Source organism: Hoplias malabaricus, chromosome 7 (assembly GCF_029633855.1).
Source record: "Hoplias malabaricus isolate fHopMal1 chromosome 7, fHopMal1.hap1, whole genome shotgun sequence".
In the NCBI taxonomy this organism is placed as follows: domain Eukaryota; kingdom Metazoa; phylum Chordata; class Actinopteri; order Characiformes; family Erythrinidae; genus Hoplias; species Hoplias malabaricus.
Window position 1 is genome coordinate 24168047 of NC_089806.1, and position 22172 is coordinate 24190218.

A 22172-nucleotide genomic window follows, 5' to 3' on the forward strand; every position below is an offset into this window, starting at 1 on the left:
ACCATGGCAATGCTTGATTGGATGGTTTTGCATTTTAATTTTGTCTTAAGTTGTGAAAGAAATGCTTTTTAATAATTATAATGTAATATTTTAGGTAACTTTGTTTCAAAACAATCTGAAATGACCAGTACATGATGCTCAAGTACGTTTTTGTTCACCATTAATATCAAGAGACTAGTACTGTTGTCTAAAATCTAAACCATTGAACTGGTATAGACAAAAATCTTGCAAGCCTAACCCTAAGCCACATGCTAAGCTGAAGCATTAGTGTACCATCATTAGATTGCTTTGGCTGAAAAGGGTTTGATCTCCCTGTGTGCTTCCTACTCATTGTCTCATATCTGGCTGTCCCGACTGTCCTTTTCATGACTTATGCATGCTGTCTTCTTACAGCAAGTGGGTGAAGTGATCATTTTTCTTTTCAATGGTGTCAGTGATGTTGATTGTTCTTTGCGGTCCTAGTGTACACCAGTGCTGAGGATGACCCAGATGTTTTAGTTGTGATTTCACCTCTAATCAGAACCTCTGGGACCAGCCTGTGGGCGGAACCAGAACAGTTCTTAGAACTCCACTCGTAAACACACTGACACACAAATTGAGCATGATACATCATGTACATCCTGGTTTACTGATACGTTCCAGTGCAGATGGGAAAACTAGGATTTGATGCAGGTGTGGTTATATCATAAAATTTGACTTTAAACATTGTGGAAGCAATGCAGTTAGCTAGGGTTGTGTCATACTGTATCATGATAATATTGACATTTTAATTTTAGCAATATTCTGACTAGTTTATGTAATGACATCATGAAAATGAAAGGGAGCAACTTCAGTAGTGCGGTAGTGCTTTGGGTACAAAATATAAGATGTACAACAAACTATGATATCAAGATATGCAAGAAAACGGGCAAACACAAAGAATCTGTTTCACCTCTGCCACATTGAGAACTTTAAAAAAACCAACACATTTGATTTTTACAAACATAACATAAAGCTTTTGCCTTCTATACTGTTGTATATTTCAGGGTGAAATCAGTGGCACATCAAGGTGAAGACTGGTCACTGGTTGATTGGCTTTTAGCCTTGTGTATTTAGGCCTCTGCCTGTCAAGAATGATAAAAGATAGAGATGAGTGCAAAAACTTGCTAGGGGTGCTACCAGTATGGCTGCAAAATTGACAGGCTTTCGTCTAAGAACTTTTAAAAAGCCAGGGGATATGAACACAATTGTTTGAGAAAATGGTTTCCATTACATAGGTCTTTTAATACAGAGGCCTGAGTAGCTAAATGTTTAAAATTACAACACTGGGTTTTGAAATTCATGAGGTATATATTGTGTAGCATATGTCAGTTGCATATATGTGCTATTCATTTCAAATTCTAGATATTTATTGGTATGAATTACAAACAACATGTGCAAAAGCAATGACTATGTGGTGTATTAAAAGTGGAACATATCTATGCACTTTTAACATTGAACTGTTTATCCTTACAGAGTGATTACTGGAGCCAGCTTCCCTGTTTCGACGCACAACTCAATGAAAATCTGGGGCAGTCTTTCTTCAACTTTCTCATCTTTGAATAAGGTATGAGTGGAAGTTCCATATGCAAAGGTGGAAGAGTGTTTTTTGCATTAATCATTCAAACGTTGTCATGTTACCGTGCTTTAATTTATCTAAGACCCTTTACAATAGTTTTACAGTATTGAAATATAGCTCTGGAAAGCAGTTGGCTTTTGGTCTCAGTCCCAAGGAAATGTTTGGGAATTGCAGAGCGTTGCAAAATTTGCTAAAGGATTAAGGTTTGGAAGTTGTAATTGTTTGCAATTCAAACATTCTAAACTTCACAAGGAAGAAGCATATGCCTAGAACTTTTTGACAGAAAGGGCTATACGTCTACATTTATCCAAAATTTTTTTCCAACATGAAAGTCCTCTACAAAGTTGGGTGCTTTTATGTGTGTTTGCTTTTTAGAAGTGTAGGTTTAATGTCTGGTTTGGCTTTGGTATTGTTTCACAGCTGGCTTGTACCAAATGGATTAAATTTCCTCCAGTCTAAATTCTTTCAATCTACATATGGTGGCATGTCTCCATTCGTAGTGTGAGGTCTGGTGCGTGGTGTGCTCTTTTTACTTTCCTTACCTTTTATATTCTCCAAGTAAGATTTGCATGTAGATGGATTTGGCTGAAGGCTACAGAAAAGAGTGGAGCTGAAGAACTGTGACTGACCGCAGTCTGGACTTCCCTGGAGAGTTTTCACACACATACACACTCACTCACACTCAAACAGCTATTGCCCTTCACTCTCCTCCTGCTATTTCCAGTGATCTCACTGTCTAGGATTTGCACCACCGCAGATCCCCCTCTTTCTCTCTCAGAGGGAGCAATGCGAAAGATGACCTACTAGTGAAAATAGAGGAACAGGAACATCACTATGACTGTGCAAAAATGGCCTATTTTACATCAACCCAACTTCCATTTAATTACGTTAGACGCCTTTTGCAGCTATAGTTCTGACTGTTCCAAAATTCGAACGTGTCCTCATCAACTTATAGCTCTTATAGCTCTCAGATTTGTACTTGCATGTCTTATAAGTCTTATTTCATTAGTCGCTTGAAGCTCAACTGAAGTTTTCCCATAAAGCTTTAGATGAATAATGAATTTTGTTGATATAAATATGGACTGAAGAACAGGCACAGACACTTGCAGTTTCACACAACTATCATTTGCAAAATTTCACAGAAATCTTTCACTCTTTTTGTTGGTTGCTATGTCTTTCAGGATCCTTCTGCTTGCTGCATGGCATTACTTGTACTAGTACTAAGAGTAAAGACTTTCAGTGTCACCAAGAGAAACTGAAGAAGCTCACAGAGGAGAAAACGTTAAAAACAATTTTCAGATGATGCGTGTAGACTTCTGTGATTGAGAGCTGAGAAATATGCACGAAGGCCACGTTTAAACCTTGGCTATATGAGTTATACAATATCATTACAGTACGTTTTGTCTAATAAAAAAAAAAGTTTTAGTTACAGAAGCTACGCCTCCAGATACTGTACTAATGATGAAGCTGGTTGGTGCTAGTCAGGTCAATGTAAGATGATTTAGTGAATTTGTCATTTTTTTTCATATAATCTATCTGTGAACAAATATTGGATGTTGTTGGTACAGTTGCCTTGTTATTTATCTTTTAAACTTTCTTGTAATCACAAGTGCTAGTAACTTTTGTAAGAAGTTGTGAAGCTAAGTTAACCAGGGCATGTCAAGAACACTATTGAAATGTTAGTGTAAACTTGCATCTCAGACTGTGTGACTAGCATGGCAGCTTTATGCAAATTCTCTGGAATAGCGTGACAAGTACCCTGAAGTGTGCCAGCTAGATGACTTAATTTGTTAGTGGGACATCTTCTATTGCTCTATACAGGCTTTCCATATGGACAGTTTTGTCGGAATGAACATGAGTCATGTTCAAGAGAGTTTTTGCAGCCATTTCAGTGAACAGTTCCAAATGAGGTGCTTCTGTTCGTTTGTATTTTGAATCTTCCATTCTTGGATTACATCATTGCTTATACTTTTAACCTTGTGTGACTTAAACTCTTTATACTTACAGAACCTTTGATTCCAGTAGAGCTTACGTGAATAAGGGTGCATGGCAGTTTAAAACGTGCTTTTGAGCAAACTTTGCTTTCCAGGTTTGTCAGCTTGTAAATCCACTTTTACTCAGACCTGGGCAGATGTCATCTGTCAAGCTAAAAATTGCCTTTTATATGGTTATGATTTCGGAAGTCCTGCTTGAATCAGTTTTCCGACTGTAGGATTTCTTGTTTTGATTTCTTTTCTTCTCTCTTTGTTTGTGCAGGCATCAGAGATTAATTGCCGTGGAAATCTCGCTCCAACTTATCATATTCTTCCACTTGTTCTTTATTTATTTGTGGTGTCTTTGATGTGCAAGTTGTTTCAGCTGGGAAATTAGGACGTGAGTTTTAGGGAAGTTTGATCTGGATTGGTGCAGGAGTTTATTGAACAGATTTAGATAGAGCAGCATGGAAAAAATAGTCTTGTTCTTTTAGGTTTATTTTCAGATTTCTCTAGTGAGCCTTTAGAGCAGATGTTAACTTTTGCAGGTGTGAATCTCACACTGATGCTAACAATGACTTGGAAAGGTGGGTTACTCACTAGCAGTAGGTCATGTCATGATTGAGTTCAAGTGTCTTGCTAAGGGTTGTGATAATATTCTTGTTCTCATGTTGATGTGACAGTGTTGCTGGGTTCCCTTGCTTGCATATTTTCTGATTAATTAATGTGAATATTTGTGTTGTGGAACTGAGCGAGCGAGGTGTAAGGCAGAGGAAAAGGCTTGTTTGACCTGTGTACATATTCAACAGCCTTTAGACATGGGAGTGGCTCACGTGGCCTTTTTCCCCCCTCTCTCTCTCTCGCTAATATATGAATTGAACCATATTTCAAATGTATTGAAAAAAAGTTGTTGGTGAATGATATTGTTGAATTATAATATGACTACAGTGGAAGGCATCTTGATGGAACTCAATAAATAACACAAAACTTGAAGATGCCTCAATTGTTTTGATGTGGAATAGTGAGCCTATTTCTCACTCTTTGGATTCTGAGGTTTACGGGCCAATGGCTGTACTCGTAACTGGAGCTTGAGTCAAGAATAGCCATATATAACAGTAGTTCTGTTGCCATTTGCGAGCGTAATTTGGAAAAGTTCTGTGCTTTTCCACATAAATAAATTGGTGCCCAAACCATAAAAGTGCCTTCTGTTGTGGAACCAGCGAGTTGTAGGTTCTTCCATGTAAACTGTGATATTGTCCATGAGTGTGTTGAGCTAAAGAAGCACCATAAATATGCAGTATAATACACACTTTCATGGTGCTAGCAACAAGCACAGTGTAGAACAGGGCATATATACCGTGTTTAGTACTAGATTTGTTTTACAGTTTTGTTCTTATTATTTTAATTATAGACTGTTTGTTTTTTATTATTAATTTGCAAATCAAGCATTTTCATGTTATTCTATCACACTCAAATTTACATGTTTTTTTTTTGGTCATAGGTATATGAATAGGATGATATTGATGACTGAAATGAGCAGTGCAATTTTTTTGTTTATTTTAGGGCCAGTAATTAAAATACACTGACCCCCTGCATTTTTCATTATGTAGTGCACAATTAGTTTTTCTGAACTGGATTGCAGTTTACAAAATGCTGGTGAGAGTTACAAGCCATCATTTATCACTGTGGCATACACACATCTGAACCATACACTTTTTTTTTTCAGTGAATTATTAGCCTTCATCAGAGACTGCCTTTAGTGTATAGTGTACTTTAAAGAAACTTAACTAATATCTATTGAATTATCTGTACACAATTATGGGAATGTTGTAGATTTCAGAATAATTTTAAGATTAAATCCATTTCTATATTTATTTATTTTTAAAATCAGAGTCCTCTGAGCTTTGTTTCACTTATGTTCAGTAGGAAAACTGGTTACATGTTTGCCACACACACTTCCTCTCCTTACTCACATAAACGGATGTTGATTAGAGAATGAACATAATTCTATAGTGTTTTATAGCGTCCAAGGTTTTAACTGTTAAGCAGCTGATAACAACTTGCCTTGACAGATATCTCACCTTAAAAATCACATGGTTGTTTGGGCATTTCTGCCTAGTCATGTTCCTCCCTCACCGGCAGCAAGAAGCAATGCTCAAGTAGAGCTACTGATTTGTTCAGTATAAATTTATTACTGAAATTAGGTTAGTCAAAAAGGAATAGTTCATTTAAAATATATGAAAACTCTGTTGTGTTGTTTTCACATCATCGTTAGTCAGCAAGGCCAGAGAAATGGCACTGTCTTTTAAAATAAGTCCTTAACAAAAGTATTTTTGAGGGTGTGACATCAAAAATCCTCCTGTACACTAACTGAGGCATTAGTTAGTTACCTTCCATCAGTGGTCTTTGTCCTCATGCCCCTGTCATACTACTGAATAAAAATTACAATTCCACTTTTTAAATTCATTTGACACCCATAGGTTCTATATCAAAATATTCAGAACAATTTTAGCTCTCTGTGTAATGAGACCCCAGTTGACATATGGTAATGCGAGAGCATTGTTCTAACCTAAATTAAAAAAAAAAAAAAAAAAAAAAAAAAAAAAAAACGGAGGCTGAGATTTAAATTTTTTTTTCTCTCTTTACTCCTCAGTGTCAGACACGAATCCATCAAATTACACACTGAGATTTCAGTTCGTCTTGTTAGCCTCATAACTCTGGATGTGAGTTACATTAGAAATGTGGAATCTGCATATACAGTGAATATGTGAACCATATTTCTGTGCTGCATCATCAGAATAATAATAAAAACATTAATAAATGTTGATGCATGGGTGCATTTACAGGTCCTTGGGGGTTACATTTTCTTTATTGCTAATTCAGATCAATTTTAGTCCCAGTTTCCCCATATTTTTGTGTTAACATCAGCCTCGGGATCAATATGCATGTGAAAAATGTAGGATATTGGCATCTACGCAGTATTCCCATTCCATTAAGATTATAGGTGTGGGGGCGGCATATGAACCCATGTAGTGTTACTGCAGTGTTCTGTTGGTTTATGTGTGTGTATGAAGGTTTGCAATATATGTATTGATTTTTGTGAACTATGTGATAATTTATTGAAATTGAATGACACACTCCAACTCTGTTTGGTTAGGAAGAGGGGTCTTTTTTGGTATCTGATTTTTAACTATGGCTAAATAACTGTCTATGGTGAAACTATGGTATGTTTTTTTTTCAGTATAGGTGATATACATGAACTTTCACCAATAGACATGATCAGCTGTGTTTAGAAGGAATGAATAGTTCTAGAATGACTGGGGTGATTTTGTAAGGAAGCGAATCTGCATAGAAACTAAGAATTATAATATTTTTTCTAAGAATTATAATTCTTATTAAAAATGCTGGAGGTGAAATTTTACCATGAACAGCAGGTGAGGGATTTTGATTGTGGGGGATTAGGTAGCTGTATTTATATAATACTCTGCTATCAATCCCAGCTGAAGTCAGCAGATCAAGAATGATTGTGATTGGCTGTTCGCTGTGCATGCAGAGCTCTTAAATCAGAGTAAAATAATACAGACACATTTCCCAAAGTCATGGAAAAGATCTGTGCGAGTTTTCAGACAAGCAGTAAAACATTGCATACTCTGAGATGTGGTGATTGCCCATGCACGCATCGTGATGCTGAAACAGTTAATTGTGCAGCCCTTTTATGAACGTTGTTTTTGCCATCTTGCACACCCCTAGTGTGCTTTTTAAATTTTTACTTATTTTATTTTATTTTTTCTGTAATCAGTGTGATTCATGGCAGTTTGCTTCAGTGTTTTACTTTAAGTCTTCTGATCGCTTTCTGGGTTCTGAGGAGTTTGTTGTAGCCCCCTGTAGTACTCAGGAATGTACAGAAATGACTATCTAAAAGCCAAGCTATAGATAAGTTATATGTCAGGTAGATTAATAAATAATTTGTCCCACTCTGGCTATAACCCCCCCAAATCTTCTCTCTCTCCTCTGCTGCACACTGCCCCTCTGGAACAAGTCCCGGCTGACCCACTTGGCCGAGGTGCGGGCCTTTGGCTGCGAGCCGGCGCCTCTTAGAGCTGGGGCTAGAGGCAGCGGCAGCAGCTCCAGAGCGGGGTCCTGCCAGCTGTGCCGTGAGGGCCTGCCAGTGGAAAGCAGAGCCCCTCAGACGTTTTCCTGTCTGCTGGCTGCTGGAAGCGCATGTCAAACAAAGGCAGCTTTTGTGTGCTCCAGGCGTGGGGGCGTGTGGCCACAGAGGGGCTCCAGCGTGGAGAGAGTCTGGACGCTGGGTGATGGTGTGGCACAGAGTTCTCTAGAGGAAAGCAAATGATGTTTGGAGAAATTATTGCTTTCGGGTCAGGTGATGGCCAGGCTGATAAGTGTGTTGTTGTTAGTGTAGCTCTGGAGAAATGTTTGGCATGCAGCCTGGGTGTTTAAACTCAAATTGAAAGTCTGTTCTTGGAAATGATGCACAGTGATGGAATATTAGCAAGTGTGTTGTTTTCAAACATGATGTGCTTGCTGGAGCATCATGGATGATTTGAATATTGATGGTAGAATTTTCCACACAAAAAAAAGGAAAGAGGAAAAAAAGGACACTCCAGAGACAAGGAAAAGCTCGCCCAGATCTTTCTGAGATTAAAAAAAATTTTTTTGGTTGATGAGACAATGACATCAGGTCCGTTTTTAATGAGTTGCAGGTTTAAAAAATGCTGTGGAAATCAGTCACTGGATATTAAGGTCCCTCAAAGGATGCCCCACTTCTCCCTTTCTCTCATGTGTTGTGCCTCTTTCTGTCTATTTATCTCTCCCTCTTTCTTTAACTGTGTGTGAGGGAGGGATATTAACTCTCATTAGAGTTGTTTACCATTTGCATCTTGCTGACTGAGCTCAGCCTTCTTCAGTCTCACTCCAGGATTAAAGATGTGTGTCGCTACATGTCAAGGCAAAAGAGCACAGATGAGTTTGCCACACTGGGCATAGAAATACTTATCCTTTTGTCTGCAAGTGGCTTGTTTGGAGTGTATTTGCATGTTTGAGGATATAAGAGTATTCATGATGATCATTAGGGCTTCTTGTGTTGACAACCTGTGGGCTGTGGCAACATTTGAGAAAGGTGTGTGTGTGTCAATGTCTGTGTGTGAGAAAGTCTAGACTACTATCTGCTTCTGGTATTAAACGTTAACTAAGGCTGCTATCGGACTGGTTGTCATGGTAACGGCAGTGCAGTCTGGCTGTGCTGTGTGGCGCCCGCTCGACCAGCATCAGCTCTGGTGTTACTTTATTGCCGTGGTTCCCAGGTCATGGTTCTGTAGCTGAGATATGCACAAGTTAATTTATGTGAGTCTACCTCAAGTCCTGAGTCTCTGGGTGTGAGTAGGGCTGAAAATATCTAATAGCAAATTTATATAATAATTTAGTGTCTTGAGTTGAAATTGTAGTAATTGTTTTTTGAGAAATCAAAGATATACATTGTTTGGTTGCTTTTGATTTGTATGTTAAATTTAGACACATCATCTTGCATCTTAAATTTCAGCTATAGTTACAAGTGCAAATCAGTCTTTGACTGAGAAATATTTGTGTTGTTGGTCAGGCATTGCATTGTACCAATGTAAACACTACTTAAAACCTGACAGATTTCATATGTAATGTTTCATTTTGGAAAATTGTTCAGTTGGAAAGATCGGTATGTGTACCTGCAGTAAATGTAGTTTATAAAGCATTAGAAAAACTTGAAATGATTGGAGAATATATAAAGAATGTAAACAGGTCCTAACTACAACCCTAGCCTTGTTTTTAGCTGCTTTTGATGTTCATTGCCAATGGCAAAACGGTTATATATAAAAACAAAAAACACAGGATTCTTCATGTTGTATTGTTTGAGATTTCGCTTAAAGCAGGGTTTTTTAGCATGCATTCATTACATGAATTAAATGTTAAGGGATTTATGATGTTTCTCTGTTGTTCACTCCAATTAGTTTCACTTAAAGTGAATTTAACATAGATTTTACAGGAAGTATTATGTTGGCATTGTTAGCTTCATTACTTCAGCATTGCACTTAAGTATTAGCAATTGAACACCAGACATGTCTTGGCTGATCAAACACAGTGAGAGTGAACAGAAGATTGTATTAGATTTTCCACCAAACCATTTTTTAAGAGGTCACTGGAATTTTTCAGGGATCTTTTTTCAAAGTTATGTCCCCTTTTTTGGAGTGACAGTGTTTATGACCCCCCTCAGGAGCAGCACTGACTTTTGTGTGTATTGTAAGAAATCAAACTATTGGACCCAAAGATGGCTTGCTTTGCTCATGGAACATTATCATCTCAAAATGTTCCAACCATGTAGTCTGTAGGAGACGACTTATATGAATGATTAGTTTAGCCCAGGGGTGCCCAACTCCAGTCCTGGAGGGCCGGTATCCAGCAGAGTTTGGTGATTGCTCTGCTAAAACACACCCCTTAAACCTGGCAATTAACAGATGAGTTGACTGTGTGAGCAGAGGTATAACCAAGATTTGCTGGACACCGGCCCTCCAGGACTGGAGTTGGGCACCCCTGGTTTAGCCGAATGAATTACCACTGTTTTTGTGGGGCTAGAACCCACAAGGGGTGTGTGCACACTACAGGATTTTGAAAACCCTAACAGATATTAAAATTTGAGCACATCTCAAATCACTTAATATCAAGTCTTACAAGACATATACTTAAAAATTGCCCCAACCCCAAATCATGTGCGAATCTGCATGGATGTGGAAAGTGTGCAGAAAGGAAGTTTTGGCTGAGAAATTGCAGATATTCTTTATATATTTTGCACCTAGAGCTGGAAGTATGTAATATTTTCAACAAACTTGAGCTACTTCAGTAATGTCAACACCTATTAGTCTTGATTGTTGGGCTATAACATCCAACAAGCAATGAATCAGTATGTATCCACAGTGTATTATTAAGAAGGCTGCTATTAGCTGAAGCACGTTCAGTCACGGATTGTATTGCAGTTGGTCACTAGAGAAGTTGTAAAAATAAAGCTTGTTGGAAAATATCGGAGGAGCACCTCAGAATCAGCTCTGGAGCTTGATTAAAATGTTTAGGATTGCCTTGTTGCTACTCTCACACCATCAGATTATCCCCACGACAATCACTTCCAATCCACCTCCCGACCATGAAATAGTTTCAGATTGGAAAATCTGCTGATTAATTCTCCCGTGCTGTACAGTAATTTCTAAAATGCAACCAATACAGAGTGATACACCCAAACACTTCTCTGTATATCAAATAAATTTGGGAACCAACAGAGCCCACACACAATTTAGGTTCACTTTAACATTTGTCTCTTGCTGCTGTAGAAACATAAACATATGTGTATGGGGATTTTACTGAGGAATGATAATTGATTGTTTCGTCTGCACAAGTTAACTAATATTAGTTGGTACTGTGGCATCCACTACTGTCTGTGTTTTCTGTGTGGAATTCTGGGAGTGTGGTTATGCAAAGCTGGATCCAAGCATGCGTTGCAGCTCCATTGACCTTGTTCTTCCGTTTATTCTGTTTGTAAATTTGCTTCTGTTTGGTTTTTTTTTGGGGGGGTGAATTTTTCTGCAGTCATCAGATTTTGTTCCCCTCATGAGCACAACCACACCCCCCTGCCATGTTCTGTGTTGGTGTGTGTTTTCTGGACAGAGCTTTTCTGAGTCTTATAATAGAAAGTGTGAATTGTCTGTTTCTGTTTTTAGGAGTGAAATTCCCGCAAGGTTTTTGCAACACCAAGGTTCAGAACCTCTGCTATGGATGCTTTGTAGAACATGTCATGCAGGGGAAAGGGAGATGAGAACGGACAAAAGTATTGTTCTATTGCTTCACTCTTACACCACACCTTAGATTCTCTTGTATAACCCACCCACCCCTGTGATTTGTGCATATGTGCTTCCATCCCTCTCTCACCTTATGTCAAATTCACAGCAGCTGTTTCCACTTCCTCCTGAAACATGGCCGAGTCCATCAAATATGAATGTGACTGAAACAGAATTAGCCACAGGGATGGTTCATTTAGTTCCTCAGACACAACACATGATTTATACAGCCAAGCAGCTTCAAAGAAGATGATCTTTGTCAGTAACACTTGAGGGAGCATATTTATTATAACTGTAAGTGACCATTATTAGCAATGGTTTACCTTAATTTGATTACAATTTGTGTCCATATTTCACGTTAACAGTAAGCTGTTATTATTAGTTATATGTTACACCTCAAATTTCAGTGCCTTTAATTTTGCAAGTTCACACAGCCTTTAACTCTCATTTTACAATCTTTGCACTAATTAAAGTTAAGTTACATCCCATTTGTGCTGTTGAAGCAAAGAAAACCCTTACTGCTTTAAAGACAGCTCTATCAACTGTGATTCATGTGCTTTTATATGAAATATATGCAAGACATCTGAAGGGGCATACAGCCGCTTTAACCTGGAAAAGAGCAATTGTTTAAAAACCCTGTAATACCTGGCCGTCATCTGGGATCAATATTTGTGTGGCACTCTTAAGGATCACTTCTGGAAGTGTCTTTTGTGGAGGAAAGCCTGTCATGTCCAAAGTTGCAAAGAATGTGAGTAACAGCACCTGAATGCTTGAGAATATGTGTGTGTGTGTGTGTGTGTGTGAGAGAGAGAGGGAGAGCAAGAGAGAGAGAGTGCAAATGAGCGAGCAAAAGGGAATCTCTGCAGTGGAGGAATCCAGCATCTATTTTTACCCTGGCTGGTGAGAGCGGTTGCTATGGTGTTGCCGATGGGCACCGTTGTCATGCTGGCTTTCTTTGCGTGCAGAGCGGCACCAAGGATCCACGATGGAGTGACTCACATCCTCAGAGCTTCACTGACCTACATCTGAGAAAACACACACACTCATACACACGCCCAGTGGAGTGCCTGTAGAGACTGAATGTGCATGACAGAGAAAAAAAGAAAAGAAGATAAAGGGCAGAATGTGTGGGCACTTTACATGAATTCATTAGAAACGGAAAGCTGTGTAGAGTTTGAGCTAAGAGTCAGATGGAAACATAATAATGATTTAAAGGAATACTTTAAACCTCATCTCGTATCTGACTTTTCTGTGGAATATATTCCTATTATAGGAAATATATCAAATTATTATTATTTAGTTGTCTCATTACCACTGTTTTGCTAATCATTATAATTACCACTGAAATGTAAGTATTTTTACCACTTTGATGCTAACGAAATGTAGAAATGCCAATAAATGTATTTAAATATCAGTAATGGAAGGATTGGACTATTCACAATCAGGAGGAGGTCTGTTTAGAAGCAAAGACATCCATGCCACTTTCTTGCTGAAAAAGACCTAATTTTATTGGGTTTAATTTTGTTTTGTTTTAAAGTGTCTTTTTAACTTGATTTACACTAGTGGTCATGTTGCTGCAAAAGCAACACTGCTCATAGTCTCCTGAGGCCGTAGGCAGTTTCATAATTAGGTCTGGGGACAACCACCAGAGATTTTAGGCTGAAAGGGGGTGGGAATTTTCTTCTCCATGTCTGTGTGCTGCTATGTATTAAAGTTCAAATGAGGCAAAATTGAAGTTTTTATTATTGGAATAGGATGAAATATGTGGGAAAATCTGAACAGAGTTAGAAAAATGTTTGCTGCTGGCCTTGTCTGTATGTATGGCTTTAATAGCATTTGAGTAAAAGTCAACACTTTATTAGCATTAAGATAAGAAAACACTAAATGTTTTGAACTCTGATCATGCGTGGGTTGTTTTTTTTGCGGCAGAGGAAACATGTTTGTGGCTGTTGAGGCAGGGGGTACTTGTGACTGTTAAAACTAGTGTGAAAAGCAGTCAGTGAGTGGTAAGAGATGAGAGAAAAGCTTATACAAATTCAGTTTTTTTTTTTTTTTTTTTTTCATGAGGTGACATGTTCGAAGTCTATTTGACTTTGGATGTTTCAGTCTAGTAAAGTAGGTTAGTGTGTGCATGTGTCACTGATGGTAAAAACGCAAGTCATACTATGTGTTGAGTTGTCAACTTCATTGTTGTACTGTCTTCTGTTTCTTTTCTTTTTGTTTTGGTCCTCTATGAATTCTTTTCACTCCCACACACCTTGCTTCTGGTGAAAGTATTTTCAGAATGCGATTGGCTGAAAGGAGCTTTCTACCACTCCACCTTTAATCTGTGTTTTTTCTGTAAAGCTGCTGGGTTCTCCTGGCCACGGAGAATATGTGGTACCTCGCCCTGCAGTAGGTCTGGCTTAGGTTGTGTCTGTCGCAGCCTGTTGAACGGTGATTAAGTCGCAGTGAGCCAGCGAAAGAGCTAGAGAGAGAGAGAGAGAGAGAGGCAGAGGAAGGAAAGTAGGTCATTGGGTCAGCGGGTCAGTGAAGCATCCAGTGACATCACAGTTACAAAACCACTGCAACTGCTGCTCTACAGGAAGCACAATGGCTGCCTCACTTCCTCTTGTTTCTCTTTCTCTTTCTTTATGTATTTCTCTCCCTCTGTATTTCTTTTTTTCTTCGCTTGTACTTGCTCTTTTTCTCTCTTTCACTTGCTTCTTTGCTCTTTGATTTGACACATGAATTTGGAGAGTGTCCTTGGATAGTGTAAGTCTATAAAAGATGTATTTAAAAAAAGAATATAATGAATAGCATGTTTCATATTGGTAAAATCATATTTTATTCCACACTATAGCCCTGAAGATCTCAGTAAAGATGTCCATACACTCTCTGTCCTTAATCAAGTTATGCAGACAGACAGAGACAGAAACGAGAAAGGGTTCTCCTCTTCCTCTCTTGCCCTTTGCGGACTCTATTGTAGCTGTGTGTTTAACCTGGACACAAACTTTTGTGATGGAAAGTTATAACCCTCAGCAGGAAGACATGCTAGACTTGCGCACAGATTGACAGGTCGGCTTAATGAGCTCCAAGGAAGGTGACTGCTACTTCTAATAAAAAAAAAAATAATGATAAAATTAAAAAAATAACTATACATTTCCAAGTGCAAACTGCATTATGCAATTGCAAGATGCATACAAATGTTTGTAAAGTTTTGGCAAAACATGACAAATTTTGTTGCCTCATTTCACATGAGTGCTTTGATTTCACAAAGCATCCTGTTAACATTAATAGTAAAAATGAATATGTATAATAAAGATGCTGATAATAACAATGACACGTGTTTTTGTGGAACTGTGTGTTTAAGTGCGTGAAAGTCAGTCAGTGAGTTACAAGGTAGATCTGTTTTTATTGCAGTGCTCTACTGTTTTGATTTTGAACTCCCCTAGCGTGTGCGTGTGTGAGAGAGATTTACAAATACTTCTGTAACACTTTGTGAAATGCATGTTGAGTTGTGGCTATTGTGTAATTATAGTCATACACAGGTTAACGCGTTAAATATCTTATGCCAATCCATTAGAGCTTCACATAGGGCCCACCACACACTCTTCTTACCTGCAGCCATAAAATTTCTTTCATCACCCTTTAATCAAATCCTAAACCTGACCACTCAGGTTGCTGTGGTGTTAACATATTTATCTTATAGCTAGAGCACTAGACTGGGTCGTTATCAATTTTTTGATTTTATATTTAAATATATGCTTTATATATTTGTTTTATGCTTATATAAAGCATCAGGCAAACTCTGCTAAACTATGCCTATTTCAAACCAGCATGTGTGAGCACACTGTGCCATTACAGTGTTGTAGTGGTTTATTACGTCAAAGAGAAATTAGATTTGAATGTTTGGATTGGGCTGGCCAGCTCTTTTCTGACCTGAAATATAATTCAGGTTTGTAATAACTATTCACTTGCAGTCCTTTCCAGCTCACTGTTATGGCTGATGAGGTTGTTTCACATGCACTCCATGCACTGTGATTGATTTCAATTTTTTTTATAACATTTGTTTGATTTAAACAATCTGAATCTTGATTAAATTCAATAAATAACATTGATTTTTTTATGTGAAATTCAATGGTAATCCTGAGTGAGCCTCAGAATAGATGACATTCTTCAATAAGGGGTGATGGAGAAATCTTATATTCTCTCTGGAGGTTCTTGAAAGGGAAGCTGATATTATATCATTGTAGGTTTTTTGTTGAACTAGTAACATCTTAGATCAGACGTTCTGAACCTAAGGGTCTTGACTTTTCTCCTCCCTTTTTCCTCCTCTATAGCTATGCTGTAATAATCCATACATAATGTGGATTGGCCATGTCATACTGTAATAAGCAAGGCCTTCCCCGAAAAAGACAAGGCAGCATGTTGCTCCAATACCTGTAGATATTATTCAGCATTAAAGGTGCCTTCACAGATATGCAAGTCACCCATGCAATGCGCACTAATGCACCTCAATACTATCACAATTTAACTTAATTAATTGAATTAAATCAGTTAAAATCTCAGTGTATGCCTGGCTTTATGTAGGCTTATGCACATTTTATTATATGGAATAATGGGTATAAAATACAGCTTACAAAATTTTAGGTATTTCATCAAGGTCTAGTATGTTGTTATTAATTTAATCTTTTAATTCAGTACAATGTGTTTAACCAGTACAGTGTTAGGATGAGCAACAAAGCACATTTCTCATTCACTTAAACATCAATAAGCACAACTGCCTTGTTCTTGTGTAAAAGGCGTCAATGTATTTATTCCAGTGTAAGAAACCAAAGCAGGTGTGTGCTATTAAGTATTACTTAAGTGTAATTAAGTGTCATCTACAGTTAAGTGGACAAATACCCTAAGAACAAAGTTTCATTCTACAAAGTAACCATCTGACTATGTTCAAATTCAGTGAAATCGCTATAGTTTTAATCCGAGTCAAGTATTTATCCACTTAAACCTAGTCGTTTTAATGATTGCAATTTTCTTTAAAAAAAAAATAGTTTTAAGAATCTGTTAATCATCCGTGTGAATGAAAGTTGCTCCAGTACACCAGTCTCTATTTGTGCATTCAGTGCTCTGTAAAATGCATTTTGCACTTCAGCACACCTGCAGACGTTCTGCAAAACAACTTCCAGCTGCAGATTCTCTTGCCATCACGCCATTAGAAGGAATCCAAGCAGTTTTCAAACATTGCTTCTCAGATGTTTGGAGAGTCATTATTGACCTCATTCAACATTTTCTACCTTGACTCTCCTGCTGCTTGGAGGGCAGGTGTGCAAACAAATGCATCTGATGAGATGTCGACAAGGAAGACACTCAATGCTACAACACACATCACTGTGTCATTCAAGTGTTTCTGCATATTTCACTGAATACATTTTCTAACATACAGTTCATTGCCTTTTGTCCTGACAGCACTAATTTGCGTTAGTTGTGTATTGCCCAGGTAGCACCGTGGCTCTACAGGTGGTGTCCTCATTTTGGCTCACTGTTCTCCTTGTGTCTGCGTGGTTTCCTCCTAGCTCTCTTGTATTCTCCAATCCATAAACACATGTTTGCAGGTTCAAGGGCTCTGTGATGTTTTCCACAGGTGTGAGTGACTGCGTTAGTTTGTGATGCCCATTGATAGTCCCTGTCCAGCATGTGTTCATGCATTGTGTCCTGAGATTCCACATAGGCTCTGTACCAACTGCGAACTTGAACCGGATGAAACAGTTACAGAAAATGAATATGCGCATGCGGCCTGATTGATTCTTCTTTTTAAATATAAATAGAAGCCCATTAACTAATATATGGTCACAATCCAATTATAAATATGTATCTCCCAAAACAGTAACTTTACTAGGGAAGGAAAAAAAGTTCTTAATTTTCAATGGAAGTGAGTGTAAAAAGATTTTATTCAAAGTAATTTTTGTGGCATTTCTATTGGTCCATTTATCATGCAGTCTTCACACAGTGCGAAAGACAGCTGCTGTGTTCAAATGACGTAGTAAACTTAAAATCAACAAAAATGGAGATACATTTTTGTTTTTAATTGGACAGCGACAATATGCAGAAAGTGAATTGACATTGTCTTACTCAAATAAGCAAGACCTTCCCTGAAAAAGATGTTCTGGATGGCAACATGTTGCTCCAAGAAATTTTGATTTGCAAGACCTAAAGACACTTTTTCAACTTTATTCAGTCCACCATAAATGATCTGGGGCCCAAAGAAGGCGGCAGTGTTTCTGGACCCAGTTTATGTAGGATTTTTTTTGCATTTGTGATATTTACCTTGTATTTGTGAATGTAGCAATGAACTGTGTTCACAGTGGTTTTGGAAGTGTTTCTGAGCCCATGCAGTGATTTCCATTCCAGGAATGTGTCTGTATTTAATTCAGTGCTGTGTGAGGGCCCAAAGACCTTAGCCAGCCAGTACTGCTTTTGGGCCATGTCCCATGCATATAGAGTCAGAGTGGTGAACTGTTTCCTGTCTTTACTTCTGAAAGACTCATGTCACTGACCTATTATTAGTTAGTAGGGGGGTAGGAGTGATGGGCAACAACCTTGTAATGTTATTTACTCTGTATTTATAAATTAGCAAAGCAGTTAAAGTACAATAACATATGTGCTAGTAAACAACATAATGAGCAATACCTTGTGTGCTACTTCCTCCTAACCAAAAAATCAAATAAAATAGAAAAAAACAGTGCCATCATCAGCCTTGATCCCTTTAGAAATGGGGTTCTATTAAAAAAAAATCCACAAAATGTGCAAATTATGTTTGAGGAACTTTTCTGTGTCTATTTTGGCTGTTTTGGCTTTCATATTGAATGGCATATTAGTCTTTGTTGGAGGCAAAACATGATTGTATTTGTTTCCAGGGAATCCACTTCTTAGTTTGAAAGTTTTTTTTTTTATTATTATTCTTTCCCCAGTGATACTTCAGTCATTATAGAAGTGAAATTTCCTGTTAAAATTAAGGAACAGGACCAATTCTGTCTGGTCTCATGGAGGGGAGGGACTCATTTTTACAGCTTTGTTTACCTGTAGCAGTATTATTTTTCCAAACCAATGTATAATTTGTGCAATTTTGTCATGGTGCGCAAGACTTAAGAAAATGGGTTCCTCTATTTAGCTGTTTTATGACCATAAATTGTTGGAAAATGACAATAGTCTATTGTGGTTGTATTGGCAGTTAGATGAATGGTAATTATACCTTTTTATAATTATGTTTCTTTGTAGTTTCACAGAACTCAAACAAAAACGAACAATGGTTGTTAGATGTGAGGCATATTTTTGTGCAGAAGGCTGCAACAAGACTTTCTCACGTTTAAGCTACATAGAACTGAACTGAAACCATTTGGAAAACATGTATTTTTTTTATTATTATTCTGTCTGTTCATGCACTTGCCCCATGCATTCTTTCTGCCAATCTGAAACTAGAAATGTGACAAATTCAAACAGTTATGACCAAGTAAAACTCAATGCCCAGCACTTGGAGCAGATATGTTTCACAATAGCTTTATTTAAAGCTCAGTAGAAATTGGTTCTCAGGACCACACCAGGGCTCCAAAAAAGCTTTTACACTCTGCCAAACTCTCAGGGCAAACTGCCCCAGGCCTGGAAAAACACTAAAGCTCAAAAGAAAGCCATTGAAGAAGGAACTAACCTACGAGCAAAGAATATTGTACATCTAATGCAAGTTAGAGCCATCAAAATATCTCTCTGCTGCAAGAAACTGGAGGTTAAAAAATATCTTCGGTCGAATGCCCAGCACAGTTTAAGTGTCTAATATTCTTGTGGCGGGCTTGCTCATGCTGTTAGCTTAAGTAGTCACATTTTACTGAGGTCACAGTTCTTACTGACTTTTATTCAACTGATAGTACCTGGTGAGGACAAGAAGCATTTGATCCTGTAGCAGTGGATTAGGCCCAAGATCACAGAGAGGTTATAAGGTCAAAAGAAAATCTTGGGAAATGTGCTACTTTCTAGGAACATTACTTTAATTAGACACACATGGTTGGAGACTCAGTTATTCCCTGCTTTCAAGGGATTCTTTGTTTGGTGCTTTAAAAATACAAAAACAATTAAATTGCACTATTCTTGCAAATTTATAAAGAATATTCGGACCCGACCTGGAAAAGTTTTAATGACTATATCTTGTTTACTTTACTGGATACAAACGAGTGCGATGCTAAATAATTCAAGTTTGAATTAAATAATTGAATTGCTGTTTTAAGGAACACAATGTAATAATTTTTATTTAAAAATTACTGCTTCAAAATCATTGTGATGCTTCCCTGACCTGTAATGGAGAGAACAGAGGCTCTGCAGTCATGGATACTCCAGGCTCATCGAAAAATAAATAAATAAAGTGCCATTTTTTTTAGGTACTTTAAAGGAACAAAGGGTAACAATTGGGTTTTTTGCACCTGGGGCCCTCCCAGTGTGATTCATTTTTACAGCATAATACTGAAACCATGGGGTGGGGGGGGGGTGCCGTTTTCCTACCCTCTTCCTAACAGTATCACCAGTTAAGATTGTCATTATGCTACTGTGTTGGTATATTACAGTGGCCTTTATTACTGTGTACTAATGAGTATTGCATTGTCCTCAGAGTACTTATTCAAATGTTTTGTCTTTGTTTAGCACAGATTGACAACGCTGGTCTAAGAAACGTTTCTGGATGACATAAGTGAGTATGAATATTATTAATTTTTATATACCTATTTCTTTCTGTAAAGCTGGAGATTTGGATGTGTGTGAATGTTGAAAATGATGGTTTAATATTTGCAGTTCTCAAGGCTCAATTGTGTTTATTCTCTTTGTGTCAGGAAGGGGTTGTTGCTGACATGCTGTTCCCGCATGTTCACACTCGCCGGAAAACACGCACGTGCCACAGGGACCCATAGTCCATGGTTAAGCTTTGACCTATGGCCCACCTCTAAAACTCCCCTCCATCTAAACTCCAGAAAGATACAGACACATCCCCCAAGCTGATTGTTGTGATCTTCATCCTCTGGCAAGCTCCTCGTCCTCTCCTTGAGCAGGCAGCACTGGAGGTTGGTTTGGATTTGAAGTAAGAATTGCTGTGTCAGTATATAGAGTTGTCACTTGACCTCTGAGTAATTGTGCTCTCTCCCTTGTGCAGGTTTATGTACAAATGCCTACCTCACGCTTAAAGCTCCTCTCTCTCCCACTGCAGCCCTGAACACGCTACAAAATGACCTCCAGTATAGACCGGTGAGTCCTTCTCCCTCTCACAGTCCACCCTGAAAACAAGTGACAGTGACTCAGGAGGTGTTTTTGAAATCCATAATAATCAGTTAGCCAGAAACCAGTTGCCCCATACAACATACTTTCCTTTAGCCCTAAATTAGTCATGTATTCCTGTCACAGTAGTTAGTAGCAACCATTGTCCATCACTCTTTCAGTTTTTCTGAATCCCCAGCTCCTTGTCCTTCTCCCTGAAGGCTTTGCCCATGAGTGAGATCAGCCACATTTTAACCTTCTCAGTGCCCGCTTCCCTTAACAGCTGTCCTTTTCTTTAACCTACGCTTCAGCTCAGTTACCATGGCAACCATCGAACGTGCCCATCCTGGGCGGGCTCCACAGGGCATGAACTCTCTCTGACTCGTCAGGCCAGTTGAGTGACATTTAGACAAGCCTTTGTGTGTCTGTGGTATGGAATTTTCATGGCTAATCCCAGGATTAGCGCCTAGTGCAGCAGAGCCCCACTTGCGCCATTTCCTATCTCTTACAGGTTTTTGAAGAAGACGAAACAGGAGTTGAGAAGAATTAATTGATTAAGAATTATCTTAAACATTTCACATTTTTTCAAAATTTAAAATGACTATTTTTGATTAATTATAGAGAAAATATAAATAAAAGGTAACCACAAAGATGTGGCCAGAGTTTAATAAGGAGTCTATTATATATTTTAATTATTTCTATCAGCCAAGACTGATCAGCTATAACATTAAAACTCCCTCTCTCTTTTATCAGATCCTCTTACCCGATAGATGTGCTGTATAGTACAACAGTTACTGACTGTAGTCCATCTGTTGTTCTGCATATTTTTAAAATTTTAATATATTAATTTTAAAAAATGTAGGTGTGTGTTTGTTTTTTATTTATCTTTTTTTCATTTACAAATGTCTTGGTGTCAGTGCTGGACTGAGAATATTCCATTAATTAAATATCCAGTAATTGGTGTCCTATGACCACTAAAGAACTAGATTGAGTAGCAGAAACTCTGCATCAACAGATGAGCTACTGTTTTTGATTTCTAACTAGACGGTGGACCAAGAAGGTAGGTGTGTCTAGAATGGATTATGCTGGCTGTAGGGTAAGGTAAATTTAAATTGCACTGAATTTGATTTTAGTGTAGTGTGATGTCTGTCATTCAATGTCTAACATTTAGCCCTAATAAAAGCACACATGTAACGCCTAATAGCCCTGAGAGTTCCATTCATAATGTTGACCGTCCATGATGTCACATAATATTGACACACTGGATAGGTCAAGATAACGGGTTGTTTTCAACTGCTTGAACTAGTCGACACGTGCTTGCTGTTATCATGGCTTTGTTTTTGGACGTTGTTTTGTTTTACTTTCCTTTTTTTAAACCCTTTGTGCTTAAGTAGACCTGCAGATGAATGGTGATGCCATGTTGATGCCTATGCACCATAGTTTATTAAAAATATTTATTGGTAT

General features: G+C 38.1%; 1 protein-coding gene across 3 annotated transcripts in view; it reads left to right on the forward strand.

Annotated features, from left to right (window-relative positions):
• The window catches only part of clocka (clock circadian regulator a), a 49776-nt gene that overhangs the window by 10166 nt on the left and 17438 nt on the right, over positions 1-22172 (forward strand). The window contains exons 2-5 of one of the 3 annotated variants that reach the window (XM_066676401.1): positions 1495-1585; positions 20106-20151; positions 20291-20518; positions 20608-20699. In XM_066676401.1, the coding sequence (XP_066532498.1) occupies positions 20680-20699 (20 nt within the window). In that variant the 5' untranslated portion in view covers positions 1495-1585; positions 20106-20151; positions 20291-20518; positions 20608-20679. The remainder of the gene's footprint in view (positions 1-1494; positions 1586-20105; positions 20152-20290; positions 20519-20607; positions 20700-22172) is intronic. The other 2 variants (XM_066676403.1, XM_066676402.1) reach the window with 2 other exon arrangements.